This window comes from Quercus suber, unplaced genomic scaffold (assembly GCF_002906115.3).
Source record: "Quercus suber isolate HL8 unplaced genomic scaffold, Cork oak 2.0 scaffold_67, whole genome shotgun sequence".
Lineage (NCBI taxonomy): Eukaryota > Viridiplantae > Streptophyta > Magnoliopsida > Fagales > Fagaceae > Quercus > Quercus suber.
Genome location: NW_027069532.1, coordinates 719,661 through 739,393, shown reverse-complemented (window position 1 = coordinate 739,393; position 19,733 = coordinate 719,661). Strand labels below are relative to the sequence as shown.

Genomic DNA, 19,733 nt, shown 5'->3' with positions numbered 1-19,733 from the left:
TGATCCAAGAAACAAGTGAAGAAAAGTTGTCTCATTAAGTCTCGACAGATGCTAGTATTAAAGATTAATGGAGAAGCTTGACACAAGCTTGATCTATCGAGATCTACGATTTCAGAATTTCCATATCTGAAATTTGGCCCACGATGACTTATTTAATTAAGATTTCTTTTTTCACAACCCTAGTCATATATAAGGTTTATTTTAAAAGTCATCACACTCGAAAATAGAGACCTAGAACTCATATACTCTGTGTGAAGCAACTGCGTTTATACGTCATAAGATTTTGTAACCAAGTGCTTCATGATCTTCTTTGTTGATGAAGTGAAGAATTTTGCAACCAACAACAACCATGCAAGTTGTTGGAGTTAGTCATGTACTAGGATCTGTGCAAAAGAGTTAGTCACAGATTGAGGATTTGTGCAACTACTACAAGATCAAGTCCAATTGGGTATTGGAGCAAAGGTTCAACTGTAAGTTGGTGTCCCGAGATAGGCCAAGGTAGTGGTAAGATTTCTTATACTTGTAACGGCTTGATTATTGATTGGTGAATTCTTGAGAGTAGTGACCTTAAATTCACTCGGTAGGGTTTTTACCTCGTGAGAGGTTTTTTCCCATTTATCAACAAATCACCATGTCAATTTAACTGCATTTAGTTTATTTGGTGATTTGTTGGTACCTCTACAATATGCATGTAATTTGACCTAATTAATTAATTTGAATAATTGAATTAATTAACTAAGGTCAATCTATTTTAACCCAACAAACTGAAATTGCACTTCGATCCTCCAACCTGACATGTGGCTTGCATTTGAAAATTAGTTGAGATGTATTTCACCTGAGTTTTGCCTAACTCTTGCAGGACTGACATTATCAGAACTTGAAAAATTCAATTTCTACCCTCTCTATTGTTCCAGCCTTTTCCCAGACTTTATAAGCCTCATTTCCCACAAAAGTAAACCCTAATTCCCATAAAAAAGTTTGTAGAAACCCAGCAAATTATGAGAGCCAAACACCTAGCCTTTCCCTCAAATCCTTGAAAGGAGATTAAATCCATCATGCCCATCACTACCTTTGAGCTGTGAGAGCTGATTGCAGCCTTGGGAATCATAGGAACACTACCATTTCAACCATGGTGGCTTGAAGATGCAATTGGTGCTTGGTTGTGGATTCAGAGACTAAGTTAGAGAAAGGAGTAGGTGATGTTGGTTGTGAGCAGGAGCTTGGAGAGCTCAAGCACTAGACTTGGAGGGTTTTGTGTGTCAATTTGTACTGCAACTATCTATACTAAATGGATCATTTCGGCAGCTAGCCATAAAAAGGTTTTTCTGCTGAATTCCTCTTCAATAACAAATCCAATGTTATCTTTGGTTTACTTCTCTTATTTCCTATGATTTGTTCATTTAATTTTCTTATTGTTCTTATCCGGCAATTGTTCGTAGCTATGCTTATATCAGTGGGTTAGTCATATATTTGGCACTAATTGATAACTTAGCCTTTAATTCATTAAGTCATGAACTAGGGGTCTAAATAATTACCTAGGTTGCATTAGGTAATTTCTCATTCTTCTATAAGACATTGTTATGATATTTACATGTGAGTAGTATGGTTGGTTAAGGAGTAAAGTTCCACGTTGAATATTAATTAGAAGAATGAGTGGTTAATATAAAATAGTTAGGCTCATACCCGTAAGCTTAAGACTTCTAGGCTAAGTGTTGTCCCTATATGTTATAATAACTACTCAATTGGACTTTTCTCAGGGTGTTATCTCCCCAAAAAGTAGTATCAAAAGCCGATGGTTTGAGGGCAAGTGTTTGTTTGTGGATCCCACCAAGTAGAATGAGGAAAACTCTTATGCTTCCATCCATGTTTGAATAAAGGGTTCTACTTGGTGCATGTTGGTGACTCCCAAAGTTGTGCAAGGAAAACTCCCATTTTTGCCTTAATCACGGTCCAGTAAAGGGCACACTATTGGTGATGATGATATATGAAACTTGCATTGCTGAAAAAAAAGGCTTTCATTCAAGGGGAAGACTAACTAAAGTGCCACAAATGACTTGGTAGCTAGAAGACCTACACGTGAAGGGGGATATTTGTTGTGATATTCATATGTGACTAGTGTGATTGGTTAAGAAGTGAAGTTTCACATTGAATATTAATGAGAAGAGTGAGTGGTTAATATAACATAGCTGGACTTATACCCATAGGCTTAAGTCTTTTAGGTTAAGTGATATCCCTATATGTTATATTTAACTACTCTGTTGGAGATTCCCCAAGGTGTTATCTCCCTAACAGACACATTCTGATATTTTAGTAAATCTTGTAATCAAGGTGCTTGAATTCACTAACTCCATTTTGGGCCCTAATAAAATACATCCTCTTCTTCTTCCCTTTGAAAATTTGGTGTATAGTTAATGATTTTGACATTTTTGACATCTTGGTGGAGAAGTACATTCTTGTTGGTGCATTGTATTAATTCTTACCACATTTTACTTCCTTGAGTAGATTATTTTTAAGTTTCGTATACAGTTAATGATTTTGACATGTTGGTGGAGAAGTAAACTCTTGTTGGTGCATTCTATTAATTCTTGCCACATGCTACTTCCTTGAGTAGATTAGTGGGTCATTGTTATCGATGCATTTAACTCTGCCTGTGTCTATGCTTAGTGTCATATATTTTGTTTACAGCCAGTCACAAGTCTAGAGCAAGGTGGAAAGTTACGGTAGGTTGACAGTCGGTTTAAATTTTAGTCAATCTATTACTATTATGAATTGTGGCAAAATGTAATTGATGTCATCATGCCTAAGAAGTAGAAGAAGAGAGACAAAAAATAAATTATTTTTCTTTTCCTCAATTTAACAGAACTCCCAAACAGTTTTATTAATTCATATGGAGCTGATGTTCCTTCTAGATAATTGATTTGGACATAGACAGGTCTATTTGTTCACAGTTCAATATGGGTGTCATACATGGTAAATCCCAAAAATCAAGACATGTAGAGATGGCATGTATATTACTGAATATATATTTGAGATATTTATTTGACTGTTTGCATGCCAAAAAACTATAAATAATGCAGCACTTAAATAAGGAAACTTTTTTTTTTTTTAACAATCTTATAATTCTAGATGTATTCAAAAACGGTATTTTTTTGGTTTGGACATGGGTGTCATTTGGAAGTGTTTGACAAGCCTATTTCAGATTAAAGAACCCATAAATCATAGATTATCAAATTGGCCCACAACCCTAGCTTTCCATGACTCCTAGATGCAATTCCAATGAAAACATATCTGCTAGGTTTTTAGTGTTGGCTGCTTCCTATGAGCTATGACAACGTGTGTCAAACGTTTTTAAATCGGTTGTATTTTGCCTTAGCATAAAAAGACTGTCAAGAGCTTCTGTTGAAAGAATTGAAGAACAAATCTTTCATATTTTGCTCAAGCATGACTAAGTTCATTCAAGAAAAATGAATCTCACATGAGCGAAATGAAGACTCACTCAAGCAAGAAAATAATGCAATCCAAGTCAAGCAAAATCATCAGGACATGCAATCCAAGTTTTACTAGTAGAAGGATTTATGCTCAACTTTTACCCTATTTTGTGCACCTATATAAACCACTTAATGCATGAAGTTTTTAAAAAAGAAAAGGGCTTTCATTCCATAGCAATATAGAGGAAACCTAGTTTCTTTCTCTCCTTGTGCTAAACTGAAAAATACATAGATTTTACCTTCTCATCTTGTGATGAGAGAGAGTTTTTGTGAGACATTTTGAAATCATAGTGATCATTTCTAGTGAGTTCATTGTAGCAAATCTACAAGAAGTTCAGTGGAGTGCTAGAACTAGAAGTTCTGGTTCATGTGATTGTGACGTTCGTCAAGAAGATTCCTGTAGAAGGATTTTAGAGGCCCTATGATTACAGCTGTAAGAAGGCAAGCGGTGCATTTGCAGAGGTTACATGGAGACTCTAGGACTACAAAGGTTTGTGAGTATAGACTAATATAACTGTTCCTTTATAGTGGATTTTCTAATGGGATTAGATTCTTCAAGTGGTTTTTCCATTAATTCGAAATGCTCTTTATTGGTTTCCCACTTTGCTACTAAATCTTTGTGTGCACTTTACTACTGTATATATTTATTGCTTTAGATTTGACATGCTGTAAATGTGATTGTCATATCTGCTTATGCATAGAATCCATAATCAACTTGTTCATTCAATCAACAATTCCACTATTCAGTTAACTAAGGGTTAAGATGGAGTTTTTCAATATCAGTTAAAAATTTCAGATCAGAGCAGTTGTGGCTTGTTTTCCAAAAGAATCACCACACCACTGCAGTGAACTTCCAGATAAATACGAAAATGAAGTGGAAATTTTCAAATAAAAACATGTAATCATACTCTCTAAGGCTGAAGAACAGAGATCAAGCAAGAGTAGGAGAGAAGGAATTAGTAGAAAGAAAAATATAGTTTTATCCACATGCATGAGATTCGAAATAAATAATGCACCAACAGAACCCGTTCAACTGGTTTTCTACCTTGTACAAGCTTCAATAATGCGGCAGTTATGAAGATACTCAACACCTTCTTGAAAACATCACCCTCAAATATGGAACTTAATTTCCCTGACCCATTTGAAGCAAGGATGATCATCGCCTAAATTAGACAGAGTATTTGAACATTGATCATAATATTAGGCAGGAATAAAAAGCAAGAAACACAATGATAAGAAAAGTAGAAAGAGGATTACCTGTAAACACAAAATAAAAAAGCTCCACATTCTATCAAAACTTCTAAAGATATGCCAAACTGAGCGTATTTCAACAAAATTAGTTTTCCCAATCCATCGATCCCCAGTATAAGGTTTCTCATCCTGAATATCAACAATTTCCAACATTAGAAATGCCATATATTTAGTCGAAATCAGGTTGTCAGATTTAGAAGTGTTATTTCTATAATGCAATAGATTAAAAAAATTAAAAATAAAAATAAAAACCTTGTGAATTATAGCTGTTAAAAACCCTACATCGTCAATTCCAACAATTGGGTTTTAAATTCTACAACAGAAGATGAACAAGATTTACAACATAGAGTATTGACAACATGGTCAACTGAGTTGCTATTTTATATGTGTATATATATATATATATATACACACATATACATACACTAAATATAACTTTAAGTAATATCACACCACTTAATTACTTGTTATTGGATTAATACATTGAAAATCCCACAATTGGATTACATAGTCTCTATATTCTTAACATACATGCCAAATTGTATGTCAATTGGATGTAATTTACTATTCAATCCATAAATTCATCTTTTATACATAATTGTAAAATAAAAAACTTGAAATCTAAACATTTGATTTGATTGATGACACAGTTATAGATCTTTGATAATTTTAAAAATTTTCAAGCATGGAGGTATGCGAAGAAAATGTAATCCAGCAAAGGATTTGTTAAAATTCAATTCCAATAAAAAAGATATTAAATAGTGTAATATTGCTTAGAATTATACTAGATGTTACTTGAACCCAACTGATGGAGGGAAAAATAGTGAAAAGAAAACCTGGCTATAATTATACTAGTTACAATGAGAGCAACCTTGCTTATTTATAGATACATAAGTAGGTTGCTGATTGGCTAGAAAGTTAGTTACAAGAATCTACCATGTGGCTGCCATGTGATTGGCCAGAGCCTAACAAACGTCTCTACTAACTAATAGTTGTTGTATTTATAACTAATAACCTATCAACTAACTAATTTTCTGTTACAAGTGAAAGGATCTACTTATCATACAACATAAGCACTAGTAAACAACTGGCTTTAAAAATGAACTGCATCACCAACCCATATATATAAGTCCCAGAGTGACAGGTGTCAGCTATATGAATCCCAAAATTAAAAGAATGTTGTTAATTAAGTAAATTCCGTCAATAAGAATGAGAAACTAAGTGGACTAGTGGCATATTGCATAAAAGATCTATATCATCGACTATGACAATTACGATAATGAAGGCATTTAGGAAGACAAAGAACAGAACATAAATGTATAGATGCAAAAACAGCAACATATAGCCAGAAAAGCTATAGCTGTTGATTCCAACTATGCTAGTACTACTTGTAGTTTTAAGTCATTACTGCTCTCAGGAAGGGATCAATGTTTCCATATTTGTACTCCTGTATCTGAATTGTGTATCCACACATACACACAGGAATGGATATTTCAGTTACTCTGGGGCCTTAATCCAGAGAATAAGGGCTCATGTGCAGGTTCTCTCAAAGATCCTCACCCAATTTTGTATCAGGTTATGCAGCCTTGAGGATGAAGAGAGTGGAGTATCTGCTACAGCACATCCTACGTAACTAGCATTCCTTATTCTTTACAAGTTATCAAGAAGCACAAACAGTGGAGGTAACCATGTAGGAGATTAGAAGCTGTGTCTAGCTTTTGGGAATAACACTAAGGTAAAATCTGAACATTGTGAGTGTCTAAATCAGAGTAAGAAGACTTGAAACCATGTGGAGGTAACCACGTAGGCCATTACTACATATCCTCCTATAGAAAATACCATACCCCACAACCTGGTAAAACCCTTCCTTTCTCTATTCTTATTGGTTTGGTCATTATATTTCAAATCCTTTCTTCTTTGTCTCCTTTAATATAGTCGTATTGTTGTTAGTTTTTGGTGGCTTACTACTGCTAAGATTCATTGAAAAAATTTCTTATTTACAAGTAAAAAAAAGAAAAATCGTTCTGTGCATGGTTTTTTCAAAGTTAGCTCTATTTACCTTATAGTGTTCCTGCTCTCTGTATAATTAGTTTGAAAAGATTGATTGGACAAATTCAGCTGTGGCTTTTACTTAAGTTCCTGAAAGAGTTGCTAGCTTTCTCTTGATCTAAATAGTTCCTCAAATTAAACACTGGTTATAATTTACTGACTTCTGTTTCCTGGCTGTAAGTTGTTGATTGGTTGAACTCCAGTTCAAAACTTGTTCAGGATTTATTCACTTAAGGCTTTCCTATCCCACTTAAGCTTTATGGCAAAGCCTAGGACTGCAAGTGTTTTTTTTTTTTTTTTTTTTTAGCTCTTGTCTAACCTATTTCATTATATCTTTCACCCAAACCCTGGGTTTTGGCTTTCTCCTCTTGGATTCAATTTTCTTCTCCATTCCTTCTAGTCCATTTATTACAGTAACCTAGCCTTATTTTTTGTTACATCGGGCTCTTCCCTATTTACCCCAACCTCATATTTCTCTTCTCTAACTCTTCCTCACCTAAGTAGTATATCTGTACATGTAAGTAATGGACATAAATAATGTAAGCCGCACCCACATGTAAGAGGCAAATATTATAAATATAGCTAGAAGCATGAGACAGATTGTATGTCTCCGCCTTGAATTATAAACCCAAAGGGTGACCCTCGAAGCTTTTTCTTGGACTCCTCAAGACACAACTTTTACATTTCTTGTATAGATGTTGACTGCATGGATAGATGTTTGAACCATATTTAGTACAAGAAAGCTGAAAATACAGCAGGAAAATTCTTTGTATCATCAAGGGACAATATTTCATGAATGTACAATGAAATAAGTCAAGATTAAAAAAAAAAAAATCATTAATAAAAGAAATAATTTAGATTCATATGTTGCAAAGAAAGATTAACAAGTCCAGAAAACTAACAAACAAGCAACATATAACCCAAAATTACAACATACATCCTTTTTGTCAACTCGATGCTGTTCAGGAGGTTGGCAAAAGAAATCAGCATCAGCACGCATAGGCCAACCCAGCTGAAAACAATCAACTGACCTACAATTCACACCAACATAACTTTTAATATACTACATTCTGTACATACGAAACTCATATAAACAAAGAAACACATGGTACCAGAAATATTCATTTAAATCATCATAATTTCTCCACTGAGAATGCTTTTCTTTTCCTTCTTTGCTTCTTTTAGCTTCCTGTAAATCACAAAACAAATGGTAAGACAAAGCAGTCATATATCAATATAATAACACACATTTTTATAGACCCAAAAGAATGTGCAGAAGCAACACCTTTGCTATCGTCTCATATATGGGAGTTACCACCTTCTTTAGAAAAGACTCATCGTCACCACCATAGGCTGGCTTTACAGGCTCACCAGTCATTGGACTGATACTTCCAGCCAGCATCCCATACAACTCAAACGCCATCTATAAAGATTGGAGTACAACAACTGAATAATTATACTTAAAATCAATAAAGTATTAATTATACTCAATGATCAATGATAGTAACCATTTCAATGTCAGCATAAAAAAATTTGAAACATATATGTTTAAGAACCTGAAAATTCAGAGCAAGTCTATTAAAAATTGTTCTGAGCATCTATAATTTATCTTTTTTGGTCTGAGACCCAAACTTCCACAACTTAACTACAGAAATTTTTATCAAGTGTAAAGCACAATGTATCAAACATGGTAATGGCCAGAATGTACTACAATAAACTTTATGGAAATTATAATATACACAATAGTTCAACGTTTTAGAAAATTTACAGCTGTAGAATTGGTACAATGATATCAGTGCATAATTTAAGCATTCCAAACTCTAATGACTAGACACTTGACAATATCACATAACTTGAAAAGGCTGTTAAAGGCCTATTTATGGAATTATTATTTTAAAAGAAAAGCCTTTATCTATGCTTCCTAAACAAGGGGGGAAAGAGAAAAATTGGAGATGATCAGTACATACTCATCAAAATCTTTAGACTGAACGAGGTAGATATTGCTTACTGATTAATACATTTATTATTAAGTCTGTAGATTGCAAATTTAAACTACCTATGAAGTCTATGAGAATATCAAAAACCAAGCACATGAAAGCCTATGATGGCACCTCTATCACATTGTATAAAGTAATTTAAAAACACCACCAAGTCAGTGAGTTGACTTGCATATTCTTGCAGCCCATTCAACCCCTCATATATCTTCCAAAGTTCCAAACCTCTCCTACCAATAGATCATAAAGCTGCAAATAGCAACAAAACATGCAGTCCTCGACACCATAAGCTAGGCATTTCCATCTACTCAATATGGCACATCAAAAGGCAAATGAAAAAACATATTATGCATTTTCTTTCAGTTATAATCTCTCATTAATATCTGATAAAGAATTATTAAAAGTAATTTTTTTATTGTATTTTGGCTCCTTCAACTATCATGCCAACATCCTCACACTTGAATTAATTCTCATAAGTATCTAAATCTCTCATACATCTCCTTACCATTTAGAGCCCTAAAGAAATGGTAAAGAAAAATTATTCTTTTTTCTCTTGTTGCAATTTCATGAACAATTTGAACTGTACATACATGATGATAAATATAGCAAAGGCATTCTGGCATGAATCTCAAGTTTGCAGCTTCTCCCCATATAAGAAGATATAAACCCATGTATAGTAATTTTCGCTGCTGCACTTCCTGTTGAATTGTTGGTAACCTGCCAATTAAAAAAACCATAAAGAAAAAGCATGAAAGTGAATAGACAATACACAAACTGTGAAAAATAAGGTGCTTTTAAGTACCAACTATAGCAGAAGGAAGCAGCAGTGTAGCACTGTTGCACACAACACTATATCCAATACACTTGGCAATTAAACAAAAACATATTCTAGAAATAGGAAAATAAAAAATAGGAAGCCTCACCAAAGGCTACTTTTGCGATCCAAATACTTGCACCACCTTTTGTAGTTTTTAAAAAGTTTCTTCATCACTTCTGTCAGAGCACGATCATCCAACTAAAGTGGAAAAAAGTAGTGTATGTTATGGCAATTTAAAGACTTGCTCAGAAAGTAAAAATAAAATCCCAAGCAATCTAAGAAAAATAAGACCTTGGGTTGCTGATCAGGCTTTGGGAATTGTCTTATGTGCACATTTGCAAGCAACAGAATCAAGTGCTCCCTTTGATTTTCAACATTATCCTTCTGCATATTAATAAATGGAAAGTATCCTGCTGGTTAAACTTGAAAAACCAAGAAATGGACAACAAACAATTTGGCAAGTCACCTGAAAACCAAACATGGCCTGAAGCCAGTCTAGAATGTCTTCATTTACTTTCTTCTGGTGGCCCTTTGGCCATGGCAAACCCCTGGTGTTACGAAGTGAAGAAACACTAGCTTGAATCTGCAAAATAAATAATTCAAAATCAAAAAGCGTGCAAGAACTAAGGAAAATCAACTATTCTACACCAGAAAACTGGAACAAACCTCAGGAAAACTCATAATAGCCTGATTTTCACTATCTGGATCAAGAGGAAGAATATTATAAGGCTTATATAACTGTTTCTTCTCCTCGACCTTAGTGTGAGCTTGTAAAATCTACAATAGAAATCAAAAGGAAACTACTATCCAATTACCACAACAAAAGAGAAAAAGGAAAATAATTAACATATCCACATATAAATATGCAACCGCAGCACATTAAGGTTCTTGGACAAAAAATGTATTCTTTTTAGCAAATCCCAATAACTTAATATCATTCAGAAGTAAGATGTAAAATGCATTCAGTTTCACCTCATCAGACATTTCAACAGCTTCAGTCTGATTTACAGCCCTCAATACCTCAAATAGGACAGAAGCAGTTTGATATGCTTTTGTAAGTTGGGCACTGAGTCAGGAACGTGAACTTAATATCAAATAAATATAATGCACTAGAGCCAAACATCAAGCAAGTAATCAACTAGACATCAATTCTCTCAGAGAACCAACCGGTCGTGTTTATCAGAAGCATCCTGCAAAGCCTGAATATACTTTTTGTAGTAATCCCGATAAAATCTCTGCATTTCTCGAGCATCACTCTTTGCCCTTCCTGCCAATGTCATTTCATTTTCCTGAAAATAAAATAAGAGTGAATAAGTATTTCTTCACAGAGACCCTTGATTAGAAATTGTAGGGAATTAAAGCCAAAATGTAATAACATCTTGAAACATTATGGAATATTTTTTAAGGTAGAGCAAATTAGTTTTACTTCAAAAGGAAGAAAAATGAAAAATGAAAAAAAAGAAGAAGAAGGAGAAAGCGGATAGAAGGCACTGAACATTTATGTCATTTAGAGTCAGCCATCACACAAAAGCAATCTCTGAGATAAAAATACCAAATCACCATTGAGACTATTAAGCAGGTACAAGATGAGTTTGAAATGTTCTCTGGTTTGACAGCCAATGCTGGTTAGAGAAGGTCTTTTCTGAGCTAAGTGCTGATCGGAACTTAGGGTCAGAAACTCAAATTCTCGAGTGTCCTCCTTTGTTTCTTGATTCAATTGAGTTCTAACTTGGTCCTAGCAGATTGAGGAAGGTGGAAGAGTAGAATAACACAGCTGCAGTTATGAGACAAATGTGGAATCTCTTTGCTCAGGCATGCTCTATCATGGTTGAATGGGTAAAGCTTTATATTCTTAGAGCAATAAGCATTTGGGCAGTTAAGAGTCCCGCAAGAGAGCACATGGGGATGGAAGAGGATCCTCGGCTTGAGAAACACAGCAAGAACTTTTATGAAATTCTCAGTGGGACAAGGAGATACTATCTTCCTTTGTCATGATTTTTGGCATCCTGATGGACCATCAAATTCTAAATATTTTCCTCTGTTTTTTCTCTTCTTTTTTCAATGAAGTTTATTATTTATCAAAAACATATATATTCTAAATATGACCATATAGCTCTCTGTGGCATGGCAAACACAATGACAGGAAAAAAAATTTTAACTTCAAGATGATAAATGGTGTTGCCGTGTTGGCCCCTAGCTAGATCTGAGGACTCACTGTCTATTCAGCCCAGACTACATGAAGTTGTTTTGAGTACCACAGACTCAATTTCTTAGCTTCCTTCAAAGGATGCTAAACACTAATGTACTGCAACTTGGAAGTACTTAGAACAATATTCCCCTTTGTTTCTTGGTGGAAGTTGGTATGGTTTACAAAAGCTATTCCAAATCATTCCTTTATAAACAAACTTGCAATCAGGAATAAGCTGTCAACCAGGGATCAAACAGGTTAATTCGAGTATACAGGAGACATTCTCTGCACTGATTGCAGGAATGAACTGGAAAGCAGCTGTCACCTACTTTCTGAGTGATCATTTCAGTAAGCAAGTTTGGCAGACTATTTTGACCAAGTGTTTGATGAAGATAGTGAGACAAGTTTGGCAGACCATTGTGAATGCTGTTAGGTTGATACCTGCTGCAAGCACAAAAATGAAGAATTGCATTCTGAAACAAGCAAAAAAGTGAGTAATTCCATTCCGAACAGGGTTCTCCATAGTATGTTTGTACTGTGCTGACAGGTTCTCCTCTTATATTTCTCCATTCAGTTGAATGAAACTACTAATTCACTAAAAAAAACGCAAATCATGATAGGTATATGACTTTTCTTTATTTAAATTGTTACACCTTTGATCATGATCCTTCTAGAATAATATTTCTTACTAGAGAAGAAAAAGTAGATTTAATGGGCAAGTGATTTTAAAGCTTACCCTTTCTAGACGTTGAAGAAGTGCAGTTTTAAATTGACGAACACCACGTCCACTAGATGTAGGATCCAGTCTGTGAGCTTTTTCGAAGGCATAAAACCGACCTAATTCCAGCATTGACATAAATATGCATTTGAGTTCAGATACATATCAGAGTTCAGAAAGTGTCCCATTGTATTCATTACAAGATATACACCATGTTAAATTCTGAAATAATATAATATATAAAAAGAGACAAAACCAAATGCTGTGATCTATTAGTTAGGATGAACAATAGAAGCAATGAAGAAAAGAATTTCTTAGCAATTGAACAGAAAACTCATATGATATTGATTATAGAAAAAACCAAATAAATAGTATAAGTGTGAATTTTTGTTGCATCATCCATGAATGTAGGCATAAAGATGGCAGAACCATGTTAAAATTTTATGTCTTATATGAACGTTTTTATTTCTTGTTTTTCTGAATTCACTTTTGCTAATCCAAATTCCAACATAAGTTCTACCTCCAGAAAACAACGGAAGACCTGATATTTACATCATATGCAGCTAACTGATCAAAGCAATTTTTTTCTTTTCTTTATTTGGATACAGATCAAAGCAAGTATAAATCAACATAGTTTAAAGTATGTTAAATCCACTGACTTCTTAATTCTAGTGGATCAAAGAGGATACTTAATCAGGTAGATACATACAAGCATATATACAATTCAAATCATATAAAATAAAACTGCAACTTACAGAGATAAGCAACTCTTGGATTGCTAGACTCGACTTCATTAGCCACACGAAGAATTGGAGCAATCTCGACCAAGGAAGAAGGCACCACCTCACTATCCAAGATCGGCTCTCCTAAATTTCCGGCAGTCTGAGTCCGCAAAATCCGCCTAGGCGGTGGCTGATCAGACCCCCTTCTACTTGACATCTCTAGACCCCAACAAATATCAACTCAAGCCACCTTCTTTACCTGTCAAAACCAATCAAGCAAAATAGACAAACTCCCATCAAACTCATCAGTTCGAATCCAAATTATAGGTCTACCACAATTTCACTATATATAAAGTATAAGCCCCTGAAATTCAAAAAAAAAAAAAAAAATCCTTCACCCAACTGATACATAACTCAATATTTGACTCCCTTTTTTTCCCCCAAATTCAAGATATTAAAAAACATCAAAAGGCAGAAGAGGCAAAAACTGTGTATCTAGTTACCTACTATTCTTTTGGTTCACTTCCTTAGTATCAAACAAAGTGTAATACTAATAGTATTGTTTCTTTTCTTTTCTTTTCTTTTTTTGTTATTTCTGTAATAACGAAGTACAGAAACAAAAGAAATCATGAAGTCTAATAAATATATTTTTCCAAACCCAAATGCAAAGCACACCTCAACTAAGCCATATATGTACCTCTCAAAACGGTTGAAGCATTTGTTCAATTACTCAGGCACAGATATACGCAGAGATCTGTGTCTTAGACAGAAAACCAAAGAAGCAAAAGAGAAAATCTTCAAATTTGAAGAAGTGGGATTCGAAGAAAAATAGAAACAGAAGTAAAATGAAGCGGAAGAAGGAAGAGTGTCCCAGCTGCAGAGGACTTTTTAAGTAAACAAAAATATATATAGCTTTAAACATGCAAACACTTCATTGTTAATAAAAAAAATGGTACAGGGTACACCATAAACAAGGAGAGAGAGCGGAAACTTACTTATATAAAATAAAAAAAATAAAAAAGTAACGGAGATGTAGAGAGAGAGAGAGAGAGAGAGGTTCGGCGAGTGACTTAACGGCTAATAAGGAAGAAGGAAATGGCACCGCAGAATCAGAAGACGCGGAAGCAAATATTATTACATGTCGAAAGTCAAATTGCTCTGTTTCATGGGTTTTAACTTTTAATTAATAGTCCAATCACAACATGCCAAGTCATTTAAAAGTTTCTTTTTCGGGTTTCTTCTCAGCTTGGCAACGTGCTGTGATTGGTCTGAAATTGGATACCCAATCGTAGGGAGAAAGATAATTTTGTAAATTGGTTGCAACACTTTTCTTTTTCTTTTTCCTTTTTTTTTCTTTTAGAAGGGCTTGGGCATGTAAGAGCATCCTCTCTCAGCTTGGCAACGTGCTGTGATTGGTCTGAAATTGGATACCCAATCGTAGGGAGAAAGATAATTTTGTAAATTGGTTGCAACACTTTTCTTTTTCTTTTTCCTTTTTTTTTTTTCTTTTAGAAGGGCTTGTGCATATAAGAGCATCCTCATTAAACCTTTCAAATGCTAAAAATCTTATTTTTTAGCATTTTTGTGACAAAAAAAGCTCCTCCATTAAACCGGCTAAATCTTAAACTTTTAAGATTCAAGTTACAATGCAATCTCATAATTGAGACCGCACTGTAGCTACAATTGTAAAACAAAAATTATTTTTTATTCCCTCAGGTTCTCTCTCTTCTATCTTTCTCTTTCCTCTATCCACTTCTTTCTTCTTGCTTCTCTCTCTGTGCTTTGCCGATGTGGTTCGCCGATGAGTGTGCTTCGCTAATGGTCGTGGGTTGTGGTCTAATGTGCTCCGGCAATTTTGTGGGTCTGGGTTCGTGGGTCTGCGTTCGTAGATCATTGACGTGACTGGGGTTGAGATCGGGGTGGTGGGTTTTGGCCGGGGTTGAGATCGGGGTGGTGGGTTTTGGTTGGGGTTGAGAACGAGGTAGGTGTGTGGTGACTGAGGTGGGTTGCTGTGGCTGAGGCGTGGGTCTTAGGTTTGATGGGTTTTGCTTGTCGTAGCCGTCGTGGGTCTTGGGTTTATGGGTTTTTTCGCCGCTCTATCCTCCGCCTCCCTCTCTTCCTCTCACGGTGAGCTTCTCTCTCTCAAGTTTAGTTTAGTTTTTGTTGTTGTTGTTGTTGCTCTTTTTTTTTTTTTTTTTTTTGTTGGCTATGGGGTTAATTTTTGGATGGAATCACGGTGAGCTTCTCTCTCTCAAGTTTAGTTTAGTTTTTGTTGTTGTTGTTGTTGCTCTTTTTTTTTTTTTTTTTTTTGTTGGCTATGGGGTTAATTTTTGGATGGATGCTGATTGTGGTGGCAATGGGTTGGCCGGTCTGGGTTTGCTATTGAATGTTGATGGTTTATGGTGGTGGTGGTTGACATTGGCTAGCCGTTGAGAAGAAAGTGGTGGAAAGAGAGAAAGTGGTAAAATAAAAATAATTTTTTTAAATGTTGTAAAAAAAATAGAATGTTTGATGTTTGGTGGATTGTAAAATAGCATGTTTTTTTTTTGAGGAAGTTGTAAAATAGTATGTTAAAATTGATAAAGTAGGATTTTGGGTGAAATGCTAAAATATTTAGCATTCTTAATGAGGATGCTCTAATCATCGCATATATTACCACTTAGGCTTTTCCTGTATACCTATGGGTAACTATTCGACTTACTATTGCAAGACATTAAGCACAACATTATTCACATGAATCACATCCCATTTTGTTAAGTACTTTTTACCCCAAATAGCATCTTTAAAAAATTAAAATTTTTTTTTTTCACATGAGCTGTCCATTTTTGAAATAAATCATATATCTTACTCTTTATTTTGCAATATATTTTATTCAAAATATTCTAAAATAATAATTTCACTCCATCTTGCTTCCAACACTACTGTCTTAGAGCATCTCTAGCAGCCTCTTTAATTTTTTGTACTATTTGGAGAGTAAATAGTTCATTTTACCTTTTGCCTACGTACTTTTTCAAATACACTTTTCAACAGACTCTCTATTCTTTTCTCTATCCCATTTAAATATTATTTCTTCATTCTTTCCTTGATATTTCTTTTTCAATCTTCTTTCATTCATCTAATTTTAATGAGAAGTGCTACGTTCTTAACATTTTACAATATTTTCACAATAAATCATATGCGATAAGTTATTACTGATTTTAATTTGAGCACATCACTTAAATATATTTTTTTCGTCAATATTAGTTAGTAACAACCAACTACTTAAAATTTGTTGTGAAAATATTATTGTAGCATTTCTCAATTTTAATTTTTTATTCTTTATTTTATTTTTCCCTTATCTTTTTTTTTTTTTCATCCACACATTTCTTTTCTTTTTCTTTTTTCCTCTTTTTTTTCTCCTCCACATCTTTCCCTTATCTCTATCTTCACTTTTCTTTGTTCTTTTGTCTGGAGCTATTTTCTTTTCTTCTCTAGCTTTCCGTCTGGAGCTATCTTCACTTTTCCTTTTTCTTTTCTTCTCTAACACTTCGTCTACTCCAGAGCATTCAAGAAGCTCTCTCTCTTTCTTTCTCTCTCTCACATCGTCAACGGATGACAAAGCCTAGAGGAAAACCTTTTTTTTCCTCCCCACCGAGGCTCAGATGGGTTAGCTTTGCTTTTTTTTTTTTTTTTTTTTCCCTAGTTTGATTAGTTTTAAAATTGTATTTTTATTCTTTATTTTATTTTTCCCTTATCTTTTTTTTTTTTTTCATCCACACATTTCTTTTTTCCTCTTTTTTTTCTCCTCCACACCTTTCCCTTATCTCTATCTTCACTTTTCTTTTTTCTTTTGTCTGGAGCTATTTTCTTTTCTTCTCTAGCTTTCCGTCTGGAGCTATCTTCACTTTTCCTTTTTCTTTTCTTCTCTAACACTTCGTCTACTCCAGAGCATTCAAGAAGATCTCTCTCTTTCTTTCTCTCTCTCACATCGTCAACGGATGACAAAGGCTAGAGGAAAACCTTTTTTTTTCTCCCCACCAAGGCTCAGATGGGTTAGCTTTGCTTCTTTTTTTTTTTCTTTTTTTTTTCCTAGTTTGATTAGTTTTAAAATTGTAATTTGAGTTTGTGTTTTGATTGAGAGCTCCGTCGATTTTGTGCTTCACCGTTGTTTTCTGATGAGAAGCAAAGAGAGAGTTTTTTTCTAAAGAGAAGCAAGAGAGAGAGGGAGTGCAGAAGAAATAGAAATGGAGGAAAGAGAAAAAAAAGTCTTTTTTTATTCAACCGGATATTATTTTAAAGGAGAATATTATTTAGAGGTGCTACGGTAATTGCTACAGTGCTCTCCATATTTGGAGAGTTACTTTAGCAAATCTGGAAAAAAATTTGGAGATGGAGAGGCTATTGGAGGGATTTTTTTGTGTGTTAGCTCTCCATAACTAGCTTTAGAGAGCCTATTGGAGATACTTTTAACAACCACCATCACAATGCCCCAAAGCCAAATTTGCCATCATTGAAGACATCAGCTTATGACTAGATCGACCACCATGAGAGAGAGAGAGAGAGAGAGAGAGAGGGTGAAATTAAAAAATAGCCAATACAAAACGCTATAGTGCTCTTTAAAATTTAAGAATAATGTAACATTTTACAAAAATGTGAACAATAATAAAAAGCTAGATATAAGAACAATTTTATGTCTTTAACTGTACAGTACTATCTATTTTTTTTTCTTTCAATGGCTTTTGAAAAGCTACTATCTATAATATTTTTAAGATACGATATAGCATATAGCCGTTGTTCAATCTATAACAATAGCTTTTAAAAAAAAAGTAAAATAATAAAAAAAGTTCTGGTTATGGATTGATGACTGTAACAAAATTAGTATCATGTGTGAGTGTGTGACTATTTTACTGTTAGTACAAGATGAATAAAAAAGAAAAAAAGAAGCAGGGGTTATCATAAGATATGGCAAAACTTACCATTAAATTTGACATGGACACTATCTTATTTGACCTATCATAATCTAATGAGATAAAATGAAGTAAAAAAAAAAAAAAAAAACACTAAAACACTATGAAGTTTTGATAAATACAATAAATTTGAACTTATGAAATTTAATTCATGATGATTGATGACTCAATACATCGACTTTTGGTAATTGGTGTAGATGGGATTTGAACTAAAGTTTCTTATTTGACGACATAGTACTTCATGGGTTAAACTATTTAGAATCTACAAAAACTATGAAGTTAATATTTAAGAAAATTGCGAGTTACTATTCCACCTTTTCTTGAAAGTTACCCTTTCGTGATATACCTTTGTATAAAATGGAAGCTACAAAGAGATAAAGAACAATCCACTATCTTTTGTATTTTTCTATTACTAATACATGTGCTACACACACAGACATATCATAGAATCTTTGTCAATAGTTTTAAGTTTTCACACTTTAATCTTGGTTTGATATACCTTTTTTAAAAGGTGATTTTTGCAAAATTTTGGATAAAACTGCTTTTCAAAAGCCTTTTTTTAAAAAAAAAAAAAAATTAAAACGCCTTTTAAATTAAAAACACTTCTAGCTTTACAAATCTATATACCACACAATTTCGTGACATTCCCTTCTCCCATTTTTTATAATAATAATAATAAAAGAATCTGAAAAATTGGGAGTTGGTAGGACTTTAGAGTACAAGGAAAGCTGGGTTAATATTTTAGTTTCAATAACTAAGTCATGACTTCATTTGCTTGGATGGAATTGAGCACAGATAATCACTGCTCCCTTGAAAATTTAATATGATTGTTGTATCATTTGAATGGGTGTGACTTTGAGATGATCTCATATTTTATGGTACTACTGGTTAAGCCAAGTTTTCATCAGTAAGAGCTAAGCGGATGGAAGAAGAGTTAATTGAGGTTCTTTTTCGTTTCTATTATATGAATAAGAATTGAGGCTTCTAGCAAACGAACAATTATCTTATATTTTCATTTACCAAAAAATTTTCAAAACTTCTTTAGCTCTGTTACAGCCTCATTTTTGTTAAGAAAAAGTTATATTATGCAAAACTTTATTTTACTTAATACTAATTTTATAATTAAATGATTATTTTGATTATAAGGGGTTTTATTTTTACAAATATTAATTGAATTTGACCTAAGAGTTAAATTGGCTCTTGAACATTTAATTTGAAGAATTAACCGTTTGGATGTTAGGTTTGTCACAAATCAAAAAAATTAAAAAAATTAAAAAAAAAAAAACTTCTATCCAAATATTTTTCATTCAAGACTTATGGATTAAATCATCATGAATTCTACCATATCATCAATATTTTTTGTTGAAATATTCATTATGAGTTGTGTGATTAGTTATGTTTTAAAGTCACACATGAAATACTAATGACAAAAATGAGTGATTAATACAATATAATTGAGGCTTACCTCGTATATTTATCTTTAGGTAAAATGATATTTTTATATGTTATATTAACTTCTCATTTAGAGTATCACTACACAAATAATAAGTAAAAAACATA

At 33.6% G+C, this 19,733-nt stretch overlaps 1 protein-coding gene across 4 annotated transcripts in view; it reads right to left on the bottom strand.

Moving 5' to 3' along the window:
* Nucleotides 1-14,335, bottom strand: part of LOC112028987 (callose synthase 1-like) — a 29,060-nt gene extending 14,725 nt beyond the window's left edge. The window contains exons 1-15 of one of the 4 annotated variants that reach the window (XM_065772983.1): nucleotides 14,223-14,335; nucleotides 13,261-13,486; nucleotides 12,524-12,624; nucleotides 10,767-10,888; nucleotides 10,572-10,665; nucleotides 10,266-10,376; nucleotides 10,066-10,182; nucleotides 9,891-9,983; nucleotides 9,706-9,797; nucleotides 9,373-9,499; nucleotides 8,074-8,211; nucleotides 7,901-7,977; nucleotides 7,726-7,819; nucleotides 4,746-4,868; nucleotides 4,534-4,651 (exon numbers count right to left, since the gene is read on the bottom strand). In XM_065772983.1, the coding sequence (XP_065629055.1) occupies nucleotides 4,534-4,651; nucleotides 4,746-4,868; nucleotides 7,726-7,819; nucleotides 7,901-7,977; nucleotides 8,074-8,211; nucleotides 9,373-9,499; nucleotides 9,706-9,797; nucleotides 9,891-9,983; nucleotides 10,066-10,182; nucleotides 10,266-10,376; nucleotides 10,572-10,665; nucleotides 10,767-10,888; nucleotides 12,524-12,624; nucleotides 13,261-13,444 (1,591 nt within the window). In that variant the 5' untranslated portion in view covers nucleotides 13,445-13,486; nucleotides 14,223-14,335. Of the gene's footprint in view, nucleotides 1-4,533; nucleotides 4,652-4,745; nucleotides 4,869-7,725; nucleotides 7,820-7,900; nucleotides 7,978-8,073; nucleotides 8,212-9,372; nucleotides 9,500-9,705; nucleotides 9,798-9,890; nucleotides 9,984-10,065; nucleotides 10,183-10,265; nucleotides 10,377-10,571; nucleotides 10,666-10,766; nucleotides 10,889-12,523; nucleotides 12,625-13,260; nucleotides 13,487-13,902; nucleotides 14,179-14,222 lie in introns of those variants that run through there. The other 3 variants (XM_065772985.1, XM_065772984.1, XM_065772982.1) reach the window with 3 other exon arrangements.
* Between the last annotated feature and the right edge of the window lie 5,398 nt (nucleotides 14,336-19,733).